Raw genomic sequence first — 15,919 nt, forward strand, 5'->3', positions numbered from 1 at the left:
GGATCCTCTGCCATTTCTCCTTGCAGATCCTCTCCAGTTCCGTCAGGTTGGATGGTAAACGTTGGTGGACAGCCATTTTTAGGTCTCTCCAGAGATGCTCAATTGGGTTTAAGTCAGGGCTCTGGCTGGGCCATTCAAGAACAGTCACGGAGTTGTTGTGAAGCCACTCCTTCGTTATTTTAGCTGTGTGCTTAGGGTCATTGTCTTGTTGGAAGGTAAACCTTCGGCCCAGTCTGAGGTCCAGAGCACTCTGGAGAAGGTTTTTGTCCAGGATATCCCTGTACTTGGCCGCATTCAACTTTCCCTCGATTGCAACCAGTCGTCCTGTCCCTGCAGCTGAAAAACACCCCCACAGCATGATGCTGCCACCACCATGCTTCACTGTTGGGACTGTATTGGACAGGTGATGAGCAGTGCCTGGTTTTCTCCACACATACCGCTTAGAATTAAGGCCAAAAAGTTCTATTTTGGTCTCATCAGACCAGAGAATCTTATTTCTCACCATCTTGGAGTCCTTCAGGTGTTTTTTAGCAAACTCCATGGGGGCTTTCATGTGTCTTACACTGAGGAGAGACTTCCGTCGGGCCACTCTGCCATAAATCCCCGACTGGTGGAGGGCTGCAGTGATGGTTGACTTTCTACAACTTTCTCCCATCTCCTGACTGCATCTCTGGAGCTCAGCCACAGTGATCTTTGGGTTCTTCTTTACCTCTCTCACCAAGGCTCTTCTCCCCCGATAGCTCAGTTTGGCCGGACGGCCAGCTCTAGGAAGGGTTCTGGTCGTCCCAAACATCTTCCATTTGAGGATTATGGAGGCCACTGTGCTCTTAGGAACCTTAAGTGCAGCAGAAATCTTTTTGTAACCTTGGCCAGATCTGTGCCTTGCCACAATTCTGTCTCTGAGCTCTTCAGGCAGTTCCTTTGACCTCATGATTCTCATTTGCTCTGACATGCATTGTGATCTGGAAGGTCTTATATAGACAGGTGTGTGGCTTTCCTAATCAAGTCCAATCAGTATAATCAAACACAGCTGGACTCAAATGAAGGTGTAGAACCATCTCAAGGATGATCAGAAGAAATGGAAAGCACCTGAGTTAAATATATGAGTGTCACAGCAAAGGGTCTGAACACTTAGGACCATGTGATATTTCAGTTTTTCTTTTTTAATAAATCTGCAACAATGTCAACAATTCTGTGTTTTTCTGTCAGTATGGGGTGCTATGTGTACATTCATGAGGAAGAAGAATGAACTTAAATTATTTTAGCAAATGGCTGCAATATAACAAAGAGTGAAAAATTTAAGGGGGTCTGAATACTTTCCGTACCCACTGTATATTGTATCTTTGCTTTATAATATACTAATGCAGAGATATGCATTTTTAAACAGTTAACATTTCCTTTTGGTAAATGTCTGACTTGTAATGGAGCATTTGTTTTCCTCTGATTTTTTACACTAAGCAAACAGAGTTCAAAACTGAGAACTAAAGTTTTTTTTGGTTGTCTATACTAGGCCATCACACCGCTTCTCTGCAAAGTTGTTTTGTCCATATTACACCTAGATGACCTAGATGAGCCTTTTTAAAACTGATTGTCTCAGTGTAGATGGAAATACTGCTATGTGTCTTCTACGTTCCTGGTCTATAACAAGTGTTAAAGTTGTAATGAAACAGCCTGACCATCTCTATATACAAGGAGGACGATGGCTGGACCCCGAAACTGACAGCAAGAAAGTTAGGGCTTGGTGATCAGTTCTCACAGTAAACTTTTTTCTATAGAGAAAGTGATGCCACCATTCACTTGCACATATACAGACCAATGCCTTACATTCTACTGCAGAATATATTTTCTCAGCTGGGGAAAGAGCTTGAGAATCAAAAGTTACAGGATGTTCCCCATTTTTGGTGAATTTGCGATTTAAAGAAACAGCAAAAGCATCCCAAGAGACAAAAGTTGATGCATTTGGTGAAAAAATGGCCAAGTGTTAATGCAGATGCTATATAGTGTTTCAGGGCATGCACACCCTCGGAGCAGGCTTGTGTCCACTGCTTTTCTGCATCCTTTCTGAGTAAGGCACACAAAGGTGTTGTGTTTTTACCGTAGAAATTATAAAAATGAAGCAAACTCTGCTTTATCTTTTGGCTAAGGTAATTCATGTATAGTATCAATGTTGAATTGTAAGGGCTATACACCTAGTCATGAGAGTCTATGGCCTACAAAGTCAACTTCAGTTTGCAAAAAAAACACCTTTTTATATTTAGGTGAGGTTGTAATACATAAATGTGTAAAAAAACTTGAGTAAAGATTGAATTGATTCCTTCAGAGATGGTGCATGGATAAGGACATCATTCAATTAAATTTTTACACCAGGTATTCCTGCAAAAACAGTGTCCGTTTTTTTTTTTTGGAAACAGCACGGTCCAAAAGGCATGTGTTTAAAGCAGGAAAGTCACAGATGCATAATGAAAATGTTTAGCTTCCTGGCCTGCAACGCAAGTGGGATTTGTAAATGTAGCTTTCAGTGGTCTAGTATAGTGTAGATTTTAGATCCATGTCATTGGGATAATAAATCTTCTGTAGTAGGCAGTGGATAACAGTCTGTTATTATTGCTTTGTTTACCAGGGAAAATTACACATAGTCAAATTTGTCCTTCTTTTTTTGTTAGCTACGCCTAAGTTGGAAACCCATGGGGAGGATTCAGTAGGTTCTATAATATCCCCTTTTCAGGAGTTTTTGCAGCTCTTCCTTCACTGTAACTGCTAAGAGGAATCTGTTTCATTCTCATTTCTGTATGCGTGTATGCGTGTTTGCGTGTTTGCGTGTGTGTTTAAATTTCAGCCAGCTTGGGTCTTAAGTCAACTGTTTTTTTTTTTTTTTTCAAAACAAAATCTCCACCTAGTGGATGGATATGAAAATACTTAGGGAAAAAATTCATCCCACCTAGTGAAAATGTTCCTGTAAGAACCCCCCCCCCCCCCCAAAAAAAAAAACATATTATGGAGTCCAGCTTTGTTTTCCTTGCAGCAAAAGTTCTCTTTTTACATTCTGCTCCTGCGCAGAGATGCTGTAGGCCTCTGCCAGGTCCCGTAATCTATAAGCTGACAGAGACTCACAGTGTGTCGGTCCATGTGTGCTGAAACACTGCCTCCTGTATGTGACATAGACATTCCAGAAGGCAGCAGGACATTTCCAATTGTGAGAGGAAGGGGGGCAGAGGCAGAAGAGAGGAACTACTTTTAATAGGTGAAGGTCTGCTTTAATATTTGTATATAGAATTTCTCCTGATCTTTGCCTGATATTAAAAAAGGAAGACATTTTTTTGTAAAAATTGTATTTTTATTCTTAATCATAATAAAGCAATCATATGCAAAAACTCAATGTGGCAATTAAAATCTTAGTCATATACAAAATTTGTAACAATTCTCCTCTTCCCTTCATCTAGAATCTGATTAACTGCAATGTGATTTCTGCTGTTAAGGTATGGATATTGGTAGTAGTTGTTGCAACTGAGTTAATACAGAATATATTAATAACATGGCTTCTACTTAGAGACCAAAATCAACGGAATAAATTAATAATTGCTGCTAGAATGTAAGAGGGCTACAGGATAAGTTATTCTTATCATTTTGGTCAAGATCAGCATGGCAACTTCAATACCATTTTAAGGACATTTTTCAGGTGTTTGCTGTGGTGTGTTTTGATCTTTATTAGCTGCATGACAACTGTCATAACCAGTCAAGAAATGTTGGGTGTTTTCTAGTGAGATTTATCACCATCTGCCTTTGGAACTGCAGTGGTCAGATCTCTGTTGGGTGTTTCCTGCCTACCATTGTGTGATCCCACACCTCATATACTAATCTCCATGATTTCAAATAAATGTAAAGAATGCTACAAATCAAGTTAGACTCCCATTAACTGTTGTGGTTGGCATGCAAAAAAAACATAGAGATTTTGGTAACAGATACCCTGAGAGATATAAGAAACCAGTGCATGGTTATTCTCTTTAGCATCTGTGAAAAAGTAAAATATCAAATTTGGATATATTCAGACTTAAACAAAGACTGATCTACTGCCCAAACTGTTAATCAACCTAAGCGCCTATAAATCGGAACTTCATAGGTAAACTACTAAACAGGGGTCCACCACCCACAAATTAATAAAAAGGTCACCATGGGGTGATCATGCAACATCAATGCTGTTTAAAAGATCCCCCTCAGTGATGTCTCATATTCTCCAGCTGAATCATCTTGGCTATATTAAATCTCAACATAGATTGGAACATATTGTGTGCAGATGTTTCTTAGGAAACGGGTGTACTTTATTCTAATTTTAAAATGTTTTCTAGTATGGGATTAAGTATCAATGAAATCTGAAGATTCTGTTGACATGGTACCAGATTGTAAGCCAGATTTTACAGAGAATTTCTTTTTACTCATAAGTGTTTTTTTAATGCGCGTCTAGTGAATTGGAAGTATGCTGCCAACTTTCAGCCAAGTATTCAAAGAATTGTTCTGGTGCTGCGTATTGCATATATAAAAGGAAATAAATATTTTTAAAGAGTTGATTACTCTTTGTAAGGGTTCATGTAAGAACATAGATGAATTTGAAGCAGTTATACAATTAAAAGTCCTAATAGTCATATATGAAGTGGCCACCAATTAAATTACCTAGATCCTGTTAGAGAAGTTTATAAAATGAAAGCATCTATTTGATTGGTTTATATGTGTATGGTATTATAATTATTATTAGATTGCTTCTAAAAAATGAAATAACTATTGATTTCTGTGGACATTACTAAAAGACAGATGTTCTGAAAGTTCCTTTTTTTTTCCATGGCCACCCAACCCCAAATCACTGTGGAAAGATGAAAAAAGGTCTGTGGGGGAAAAAAAAATAGTTAATCTACTTACCTTATCCCAACTTTCACCCACAATGTCTAAACTAAGGTAGCATTCCTTTCTTTACTTGACCCCAGGCACTGCATGGCAGCATCTTCTTGTGAAATCTTAGATACTCAGGTCTGAAGTCTCACTAGAAAGGATAGTGCTATAATCCTCCAATAGGAGCCATGAGTGTAAGTCAGGATACAGTAAATATATTAACTTTTTCACTGGCTTTTTTCCATTTTTTGGCATAAGGGGAAAGCCATGACAAAATATAGTGTTTCCCCGAAAATAGGACCTACCCTGAAAATTAGACCTACTGTGATTTCTAGGGAGCGATGCAATATACTGTAAGCCTTACCCCAAAAATAAGCCCTAGTGTAAAGTGTTTGTAGAATCCACTCTTACTGTTTTATATAATGTCCAGTGTGTGTGTTTCTGTAATATTATTGTGCCAAATACCATCGGTACAGTGCTGCTCCGCACTCAGCTGACCTCCTGCTGCTCTCCTCCTCTTCTCCCAGTTGTCAGCGGGGGATCTCGGCCCTTCCCTCTGCAGTGCTCAGAGTGTAAAAAAGAGCTCCTGGGGGTCATGGAAGCGCCGAGCGGCGCTGTAACGAAGGTATTTGGCACAATTAAAATACAGGAACACACACATATTGGACATGATATAATATGAATAATAGAGTGGATTCTAGGATTTTAAAAACACTTTTACTTGGTTCACACTGGGGATTCCTGACAGGCAGGGAGGGGGAGGGGGAGGGGGAGGGGGAGAGAAGACAGCACATTACATGATAAGACTTACCCCCAAAAATAAGCCCTACTTTGTTTTTTGTTGCCAAATTAATATAAGACCCGGTCTTATTTTCGGGGAATCACTGTAGCAGAGGTCCACTTTATGTGTTTTTTATTCCAAGTCTCCCCCAAACATCAGATCACCTATACTAGGCATAGTCAATAGTAATATAAATATTGGGATTGTTTAAGCTTTCACTATGTAGTAACACTGGGCTACAAAACGCCATGTAGCAGGATAGAAATCTCATCTGTTCAGCTTCTGAGCAGATCACTAGACCTAAGCTGTAACTGGCAACAGCAGTTTCAGCACCAACTGGTTCTGATGCAGCCACTTAAACCAAACAATTGTTTAAGGCAGAGCTCCAGTACACAAGGCACCTTAATCTTAAGTGTTTAAAATGCTTCTTGTGTGTACTCAATAAATACAGACCTGGCAAGTCACCCTTTGGATTCAATTTTGCTTTCAACCTATAACATTTCAAATAAAAAAATCTCAACTGCTAGTAATGGCTCTAACATTGATTTAAAAATGGCAGAGCAGGGCACAAGTCTAAGTTGGAGCAAAAGTTATCACCTTTATATAAAGGATCAAGGGTCCTTCTAGACATAATAAGGCTTAAATAACGTTCTTACAGCTACTACATGGTGCCTGCATTGGTCATTTGCATATGCCCATTCTAAAATGTGCATGTGCTAATTTTTTTATGAAGAAAGACTTCTGAAGATATAAATCGTGAAAGCATATACATCAAAAAAGTGCTGTTGTGTACTTGAAATATTTCCCCATTACCACCAGTCATTCGAAATATATGTTCATGCAACACACAATGTTATACAAAGTATTGTGGTTGGTAAATAATAATTTATTAATTGAAGAGGTAATCCCACAAAAAATTTGATATGGTATGACCTAGGCTATGACTAAAGTTGCTAGCTTTTCTTTTAACCTGTTCATTGACGAACCTGTTTTAGTTCAGCTGCACTGAGCCATTCCTCAAATTGTGACTTAACTGCACAATTCTAAATCACTACAAATTTTACAAATCCAGACCACAATTAGAGAGTTGACTTATTTGGACAAAAAACATTTTATACAATATATTTTTTGACCAAGGGCGAAACAACCACCATAGCAGCCAATGCAGCAGCTATGAGGCCCAAGGACAAGGGCCCAGTAAGGGGCCAGTTAGGTATTTAAAAGTCACTTTTCAGTATCCTTTGCATTAATCTCAATACAATTATTGAAAAGAAAAGTGTCTTTTCAATTAATAATACATCAACATACACTTTACTTTTTTAGATGACAAGACTAATATTGAAACAAATGGAAGAAAGGTAAGACCTATTTTATGTACTATTACAATATCTTTGAAAATTATGCATATTAAATATGCACAAAATAGTTCCTCTTTCAAACAAAAAATATTGCTATTTTGTTGCAATCATACTTTCCACTGGTTCAATTTATGATTCACAAAGATATTTCATGTTATTGATTATGGATTTCTTCTCCCCCCTTAGCACATTTAAATTTTTCGTGTTCCATGCAATCTTTTACTTTTTTACCAGGGCTATTTGACTAATAATAAATGAGAAAAGCACTTGTTTCCCATCAGCAGAAATTGATGATCCTTGCACATATTCTTTACACCCCAAAGAGCATGCATTGTTCTCACTCTGCTCTCCTTCTAGGTTTTCCAAACTCCCTTTCTCCACTTTCCACTCTCCTCATGGTAAATGATCTTACTACTTATGTGGTTTCTTCTTTTGCTCTCCGCTGTTGTCCTCGTTTGTACTAACCTTCAATGTTGTCCCTTACCCTCAGCTCTCTTTTGCCTGTATGTATGTCCCTGCTCTCCTGTGCTATGGCTATATGGCTATTCTTTCCCCATAGGATTTATTTTCCACAAATAGGTTTATTAAGAAGCTTTTGTACAAAAACTTAAGTGCAAATTCTCGCAGAGAGTGCATGGGAAGGATCAGAATACTAATTAGAGTGCAACAAGACCAGTCAAGAACAGTGAGAGGGCACATAAAGGGAAACCCAGGGCAAACATGCCAAACTGCCCCCCCAATAAGATGTATAAGAATTATGTGTCAGCAAAAATCCCCCCCCCCCCAAAAAAAAAAAAAGATTGGACACTAATATGCATGATTACCCACTAAACATAAATTCTCCCTTCTCCCGTTGCAGACCCACCCCACCTGCTGAAATCCCCACTTGCAGCACAAATCTCTGCTCCCTCCAAATCCCCCCACCACAATTGCCCCCCAAAGGAAAAAAAATCACCCCTCCTAGCACAAATCCTCCACCCCTCAAATTTCTCCTCGGAGTACACATTCTCTCCCCCCTACTTCAAATCCTTCTCCTAGCACAAATACCCCCCATCCCCCCTCCTAACACAAACATATCCCCAATCATACCTACTAGCACAAATCCTCTCCCTCCTTACCATATAACCTCTTCTAGCACAAACCTCCCAAAATGACCCTCCTCTTCTCATATCCCCCCTCAATCTCCTCGTAGTGCCCCTCACCTCACATGATAGCACAGTGCCCAGGGCAGCTTCCCCTCATGCCCATCCTTTGTCTCGGCCGTGGGTGTAGGGGGCAAAAAATTGAAAAAAGGGGGATACACTTACATGCGGGGATAAGGAAAGAAAGAAACGAAAGGGAGAACAAGATAGGACAAGAATGAACATGGTGGAAATACCCCGCCAATAGGGCCCCTGTTCTACTTACACTTTTTTGAGTGTATTCTTTTATAAAGGTCCCCTGGACCTGTGGTCTTTATCTCATATGTCCCAATTTTCTCCTACAATCTCTCATATCTTTCTCACCCTTCTTTTAAAATACAAGTTCATTGTCTCTTATCTCTAGGCCTCTGTCCTGCTTATCTTCCATTCTTCCCCTTTTCAATCTCAGGGTAAAATCCCAACTTTGCCCATTTTCAATTTGCCTTTTTTCTATGCTCTCATCACACCTTCCCTTGCTCTTGTGTTTGTGTTTCCTGCTCTTTGGCTCCACCATTAGCTCTTACCAACCATCATTAGACCATCCTTTACCTACCATTAACTCCCACATTTTATCCTTATTTGCCCTCCTTTTCCCCACTATTAACTTCACCCTCTGCCATCAGCTCCCATTGTCATTTTGTGTGTGTGTGTCTGTGACAAATCTAAAAAGTGGACTTTGTCCAAAATATTTGTAGATAGAGTGGCAAAGGATAACAACATCCATTTAATTGCTACCTTTGTCCATGCTGGGAATATGTACTCTCACTTTTTGATCTGGTGACCACTGTTACTGGGACAAAAGTGCCATGAAATTCAAACTTTTACAGCTGTCATCAGAACAGGGGTTGAGGGAAAATCTCCAAGTGGGGACTTGTTCTATGCCAGCTATACCTGGAACAAAAAGTAAAGATAAATCTCCCCGATAAAGGAACAGATAGTAATGAAAATCCGACAGAGGTTCTGGCATATCCTAACCCCTTGCTATTCCAAAACAGCTAAGAATTAATTAAGGATCTTAATATGAGACCCAGGACTCATACTAGTAAGCACTAACTTTATTAGCAGTGAGATCCTGAATGAAAAGTTAAACATGCGCCACAGTAGAAGTAAGCCAGTAAAAATAGTATAAAAAATAAAGTGCAGCACTAAAAAGAGCAAATACAGTCCAGTGAAGAACTTATATGAATTCAGTGAAAAAATATATAATGGTGAGTCCCAAGTGATCAAAAGATTTATCATGAAGGTGAACCATCCAGAACTTATATAGGTGATTAAAGATGAAGACGAGTCCCCACACCACTGGAATAGAAATTGAATGCGCTCACCAGAGGTAATGGGCCCAAAATACCATACAGCAAATGGGTCACTCAAGATGAATATTATCCATGGGTCTCCAAAACAATAGCTGTGTCACCGGATGTTCAGACCGATAGCGGTATATTCTGGAATGAAGATGGCTAAATCTCCCAGTCAGGTATTCGTATATGGAAGTAAGCCAAGCAGTACAGACATAGTGTGATACTGCATAACATTAAAATGTATTAAGAACAAGGGGGGGTCATATGAACTTACAAACATCCATGTAATTAGCACACAAAATAGGAATGATAGTGAATGGCAAATACGGTGGTCGTGACGGGTTTTGTCACATTTGACTTCCTCATAGGATGATGCCCAGTAAAAATGTTGTGTATTTCGGGTAATAGTTAACAAGGATTTGACATATTCTACAAGATTACCTACTTGCCTGTTGAAGCCCTCTGTCTTAATAGGTTCAGGGCAGATGACCTGCCTATGTTTATCACAATTTTCATTTTCATACTTAGTTTCAGGTACAGTAACAAACCTTCTAAGAACCTAAGAATTAATGGAATATTTTTTTTTTTAATTTGTGCTGCTTTCTTGAAAAAATAAAAAGAAAGAATTTTTTTTTCCTGTTTACTACAATGTCACTTGAATTAATCAGAAAGCAATAACTACGTAGAAATATGTTCAAAAATCAAACGGAATTGCAGGTTTTTTTTTTTTTTTTTCAGAAAAAAAGGTCTTGTGTTGAATATTTCTTCGGCTTTTGGTATATTTCCTTGTCCACTTTATGCACTCTATTCTGCCTCCAAGGTAAGTATATATTGCTGAACTTGCATTTAATTTAAATATTCCAAAATGTCACTAGGCATAGGCATCTACAGGTGTTCTAGAAGAGATCTAGAAGTCTAAATGGTTTCTGTGATTGAGACCTTAGACAAACCTTTCTCCCAACCCAATGATGGGTGGCCTGATTCACCGAATAGAGAAAAAGCAAGTGGGCAAAATAAAGCACCCCAGGCACAAATTTCTGCTGTGTATGTCTAAGGCCAAATAAAATATAGAGAGAAAACATGTTGACTTAAAAGACTCTAAGGCAGGCCATTCATGCTACGAATTGATGTTGATTCAGATTCAAACCATGTATGGGCAGACTGAATGTACCGATTTGATTGATCAATCAACTTGGGTATAGCCAGCATGCTGGGTTTTACCTCCGATTATGGGTAGCAGCTGCTATAGCCACTAGCAATACCTCCACCCTCCCCCTCTGAGAAAAAACAATGGCCCGGCAGGAGGGATTCCCACATCAACATCGTCTGTGTTGATAGGGAAATCAAGCAAATTTCTTTCCTGCAACCACGTGGTTGCAGGAAATAAATTTGCTTTGTGTATTGCTGGCCTATGGATCCCTTAACACCAGCGGGTGCGCAGTAAGTTCCATATAATGCATGCGCTCATGTGCATTGTGTAGGGGTGGTGTGATGCATTATTGCTTTCCCATTTTTTTATAATAAATTGAAACATCAGTTCATTAAACTTTTTGCACAACAGTGTGTAGCAAAATGTGTTAGAGTGCGTTTCTGCGCATTTTGCAGACATGCAGCATCTTTATGCATCCCATTTCAAAGTACATTTGTATGATGTGAACAGGGCACTGATTAATGCTGCTCAACTCACCTGATAAGAATGTGTCCTAAACATTTCCCCAAAAAGCAGCAATTTCAGTAAAACACTGTTTGACAAAAATTCAGTCCCTGTGCCTCTAACAACTGTACCCATGTGGAATAGCCATAAGAGTTAGGTGCTCCTTCTCATCATGTCACAGTTTTAGGTGGATATAGACACATCTCTCCACACACATCTCTCCTAACTATTTCCAATGATATTGAACAATCACTAAAATATAAAACATTGTAACTATTTATGATTGCCATTTCTAATGACGATTTTAATTACACATGTGTTTATTAGTAAACTTTCTACATTTAGGCTCCGTTCACATCTAGGCGTTTTGGGGCGTTTTTGGGGCGTTTTTCTGCTCTAGGATCAGCTCTCAAAACGCCCAACAAGACAAATCCTATTCATTTCAATGGCCCCTGTTCACATCTGAGCGTTTTGACGCTGTATACAAAACGCCCAACGCTCAAAAAAGTACATGAGCTTATTTTTGGGCAGATTACAGGCGTTTTCCATTGATCTCTATTCAATCTAAAAACGCCTGCACAAAAATCGCGGTAAAAATCGCGGTAAAATCGCGGTAAAAAACGCCGCAAAAATCGCGGTAAAATCGCGGTAAAAAACGCGCGAAAAACGCTACGCTCAGGTGTGAATGTAGCCTTACATGGAAGTCCACTGTCCAGGAAAAAAGTTACAGTGATAAGCATAAGAGGCTAGGGCTAAACAAAACACCACTGGAAGTGCTTATAATGGCACCTTTATTGGCATAGTTGGGGGCACTTACTGTAGTTCATGAGGGAGAGACAGCCAAAGCATTGGGGTGGATAGAGGGAACAAGCGACACTAACCTTACATCATATGTGAATTCTCACCTTTTAGAACAACCCATTCAATTTAAAATAGAATTGCAAGGCAAACAGTAAGGGCTCATGTACACAGGGTGGTTGAAGATCCTTTTCTGAACGCTGGAAACTTGACAGCTGGAAACCAACGGTAAAAATAATGTCAGTTTTACAGCTTTTACATACTGAGTTTATACAAGTTTAGCACCAGTATGAGCATTTGATGTTTGTTATTCCCACAGCGCTGTCACTTTAAATGACCTAATATATGGGCCTATTTGGACTGCTGCTGTTCAATTAGAACTTGAACATATGGTCCCTTTGTTGCAATTCCTATTTTAATCAAAGCCCTGTCCTGAAATTCCTATCTAACACTTTAAATCATTACGCAATATATAAAATATATATACAATATATTCAATGTGACCTATAGTGCATCAAAGACACAAAAACATCACACTTTAACAATCCAAAACAAAACCTAGAAAATATGCAGTGATCCTTATACATCGAAAATGTCCTGTAATGGAACCTGCGACCCACACTGTGTCTGTGGGCTTCCGTCAGTATACCGCCTCCTTCAGCCTTGAACATAGATATCAAATATTCCAGCCGCCCCCATACAAAGCTAGCCAACAACTTAGCTTCTTCTGGAACCTTCTCCTTTATTGAACAGTCACACAATATTTATACAGCATGGACATCCCCCTCCTGATCAAATTACCCCATCAGGTCAGGGGTTGCTTGATTACATTATCATATGAAAATGAAATTGTGCACAGAAATAGAATTAACCTGAACTAATTATTTAGCCATCTGGACAGAAACAATATGTGAGTTCATTAACAATTAACAATGGGACAGACAGGCTTAACAGAATACACATCACACCTCAATGCACAGACAATAGGGAGAGCCTGTCTCTGACATTGAAGTTCAATACACATTATCATAAGTGTAAACACAGAACCCATTTAAAGCAATCCAAACCATATTCTCGGTGTCCATTAAGTATCTGTCTTTAACTCCCAGTGATGGTGAGTACCCTCACAGGTCCATCCAGTATTTGTATAATTAAGTGCGATGACAAATTGTCCTTCTTACAGTGCTCCCTATTCAAAGTGCTCCAGTGCAGGTTATGTGCAAATACTGTCCAAGAAAAGTGCTTCAGTGCTGTACACTCTGTGTCTCCTCCACCATTCTATCTGTTATAACACTCACCAGATTATTTTGACTTTGTGCCTCTAGGCTACAATGGCTCCATTGGCATGCGGATATCTCTCGGGTCTTTACAAAGCTCAGGCAACTCCTCCTCTCCTCCAGTTTAAACCACAGGGAATAAACTCCTCTTAACTTGTGCAAAGGGGAAAATAAGGGGAATCCACAAAGTGTAATGCCATTTTATTTAAAAATATGGCATTAAATCAACAGGTATGCATTCACTTTTACAAAAGATAAAATCGCTTTAAGTCCAGAAAGCGCCACCGTGGCGTGTGTTCCACTGGCTTGGTTATAATGTCACTGGATAGTCCCGCACAATGCATTTTGCCAGCCAATCAGGCGTTCCCTGAAGACACGTGGTTACAAGCATTTGGCATTTGAAATGCTGGTAAACTACAGTCCTGAATGCAATTTGTTTCAGCTTTCAAAAAAAAAAAAAAAATCCCTGTAACCTCAACTTCCTCCAAACTACTATAAACAAATAGTTTTTTGTGAATCTGTTGTAAATTTTCTTATCTGCAAATCCTGCCAGTTACCATTTCAGGCTGACATCGCTAAAATACTGTCTCAACAGTGGAGCACCGTTGTCAGCCTGCAAGCTGTTTTAGTTGGCCAATGAGCTGTCTATCTGATAAACATAATAGGCAGCTCAGTGACCAATGAAAGGAGGAAAACGGCAGGCAGACAAATGCTGCTGCCTATTATACTGTAAGGCAGTGGCTTAGTGCTGTCGGCCTGAAACAGGAAGTGCTATTACTCAGAATCTCCAGGTAAAAAAAGGTTGCAACAGATTTTTGGTAGATTATAAGCTTAATAATAGCATGCAATGCCAAACTGCTGTTTCCAAAGCAGGCAAAGTCCTTTCTTGTATTAAGAGAGGTATGGACTCCAGAGAGAGAGAAATAATTTTGCCCCTGTACAAATCATTAGTAAGACCTCATCTGGAATTTGCAGTTCAGTTTCGGGCACCAGTTCTCAAAAAGAACTGGAGAAAGTGCAGAGAAGAGCGATCAAACTGATAAGAGGCATGGATGAGCTCAGCTACAAGAAACTGAACGCATTCTTTCTTGAGAAGAGGAGATTAAGGGGAGATATGATCAAAATTAAGGATGGGCTTTGTGTTTGAGTTGAATGCAAGTTCAACTCGAATATCAGCTGTTCGAACACACGAACAAACGGGGCGCTCGACAGGAAGTTTGCCTGCTGATGATCCGCGCTCTTGCAGTGCATTGATTGCGGAAGATTGGCCAAAGCATGCACCTTACCTGTATGCTTTGGCCAATCACAGCACAATGTACTGTTGGAGCCATGATTGGCGAAAGGGAGAGTGCTTATGGCCAATCATGGCTCAGGGGCTAAGTCCACGCCCAACGCTATATAAGGCTGCTGCTTACACGGCAGCCGTGTATAGCATGTGACAATGGAGATTAGGCAGGTAATTAGTGGATAGTGTGTTCAGTCAGTTTAGTGCAGTCAGTGTAGTGTACAGGCATACCCCACTTTATGTACACAATGGGACAAGAGCATATATGTAAAAAGATAATTTACTCAAAAGTGAAGCATAACCTTTTTTCACTTCTCAATGCATGTACTGCATTGCAATAGTCATTTACAGCCATAACTGATTATGTAGGCAATCTGGCCAACCACAAAATCAGATATTTTGTAGTCCTGGGTCCCCTCTCGGTGCTCCCCAAGTTTGGTGTACCTGTCACTTATGGTTCGGGAGCAGTGCCAAGTCAAGCTGACCAAGATTTCCTATAGACGCCAATATTAACCACTTGCCGCACGCCCACCGTCAAATGACGGCAGAGCGGTGCACCTCCTGTTCCTAGGACCCAGCACGACCCCGATCTTGGTAAAGAGCCAATGATGTGTCTCTTTACCCATGTGAACGGCTGTGTCCAATCACAGCCGGTCACATGTAAATGTGGAAGTGCCATTTATCAACGCTCCTCGCCTCACACTGTCACACCAATCAGCGGGTCCTCCTCAAAGGGGAGTCCAGGACAAGTAATCAGGGCACTGATCATCAGTGCCCTGATTACAGTAAAGCAAAAGCAGTGCTCATCAGTGACACCAAACAGTGCACATCAGTGACACCAATCAATGCCCATCAGTGACACCAATCAATGCCAATCAGTGCCAATCAGCGACCTCAATCAGTGCCCATTAGTGATGCCTGCCAGTGCCCATCAGTTCCTGCTCATCTGTGCTGCCCATCAGTGCTGCCCATCAGTGCCACCAGTCAGTGCCCATCAGTGCTGCCCGTCAGTGCCCACCAGTTCCACCCACCAGTGTCATCTATCAGTGCCACCTACCAGTGCCCATCAGTGCCACCTACCAGTGCCCATCAGTGCCACCTCATCAGCGCACATCAGTGAAGGAGAACAATTACTTATTTCCAACATTTTCTGACAGAAACTTAGAAAAACTTTTTTCAAAATGTTCTGTCTTTTTTTTTTTTTATCAAATACCACCAAAAAAAACCCCTCTATTTGTTAAAAAAAGCATTGCGGCATTGCATGATCCCGCAATTGTCATTTAAAGTGTGACAGGTGACAGCGCTGAAAGCTAAAAATTGGCCTGGGCAGGAAGGGGGTGAAAGTGCCCTGTTTGAAGTGGTTAAAGACCGGTAGCAGTGCTATGTCAAGCTGACCAAGATTTCCCATT

General features: G+C 40.1%; 1 protein-coding gene across 1 annotated transcript in view; it reads left to right on the forward strand.

The window, feature by feature from the left end:
- HSD17B3 (hydroxysteroid 17-beta dehydrogenase 3) overlaps nucleotides 1-15,919 on the forward strand; it is a 120,535-nt gene that overhangs the window by 59,871 nt on the left and 44,745 nt on the right. Inside the window, exons 6-8 of the mRNA XM_082260405.1 lie at nucleotides 3,441-3,476; nucleotides 6,983-7,017; nucleotides 10,235-10,316. Coding sequence (XP_082116531.1) covers nucleotides 3,441-3,476; nucleotides 6,983-7,017; nucleotides 10,235-10,316 — 153 coding nt within the window. The remainder of the gene's footprint in view (nucleotides 1-3,440; nucleotides 3,477-6,982; nucleotides 7,018-10,234; nucleotides 10,317-15,919) is intronic.

The sequence above is a fragment of the Pelophylax lessonae genome, assembly GCF_965119305.1.
Source record: "Pelophylax lessonae genome assembly, chromosome: 1".
NCBI lineage: Eukaryota > Metazoa > Chordata > Amphibia > Anura > Ranidae > Pelophylax > Pelophylax lessonae.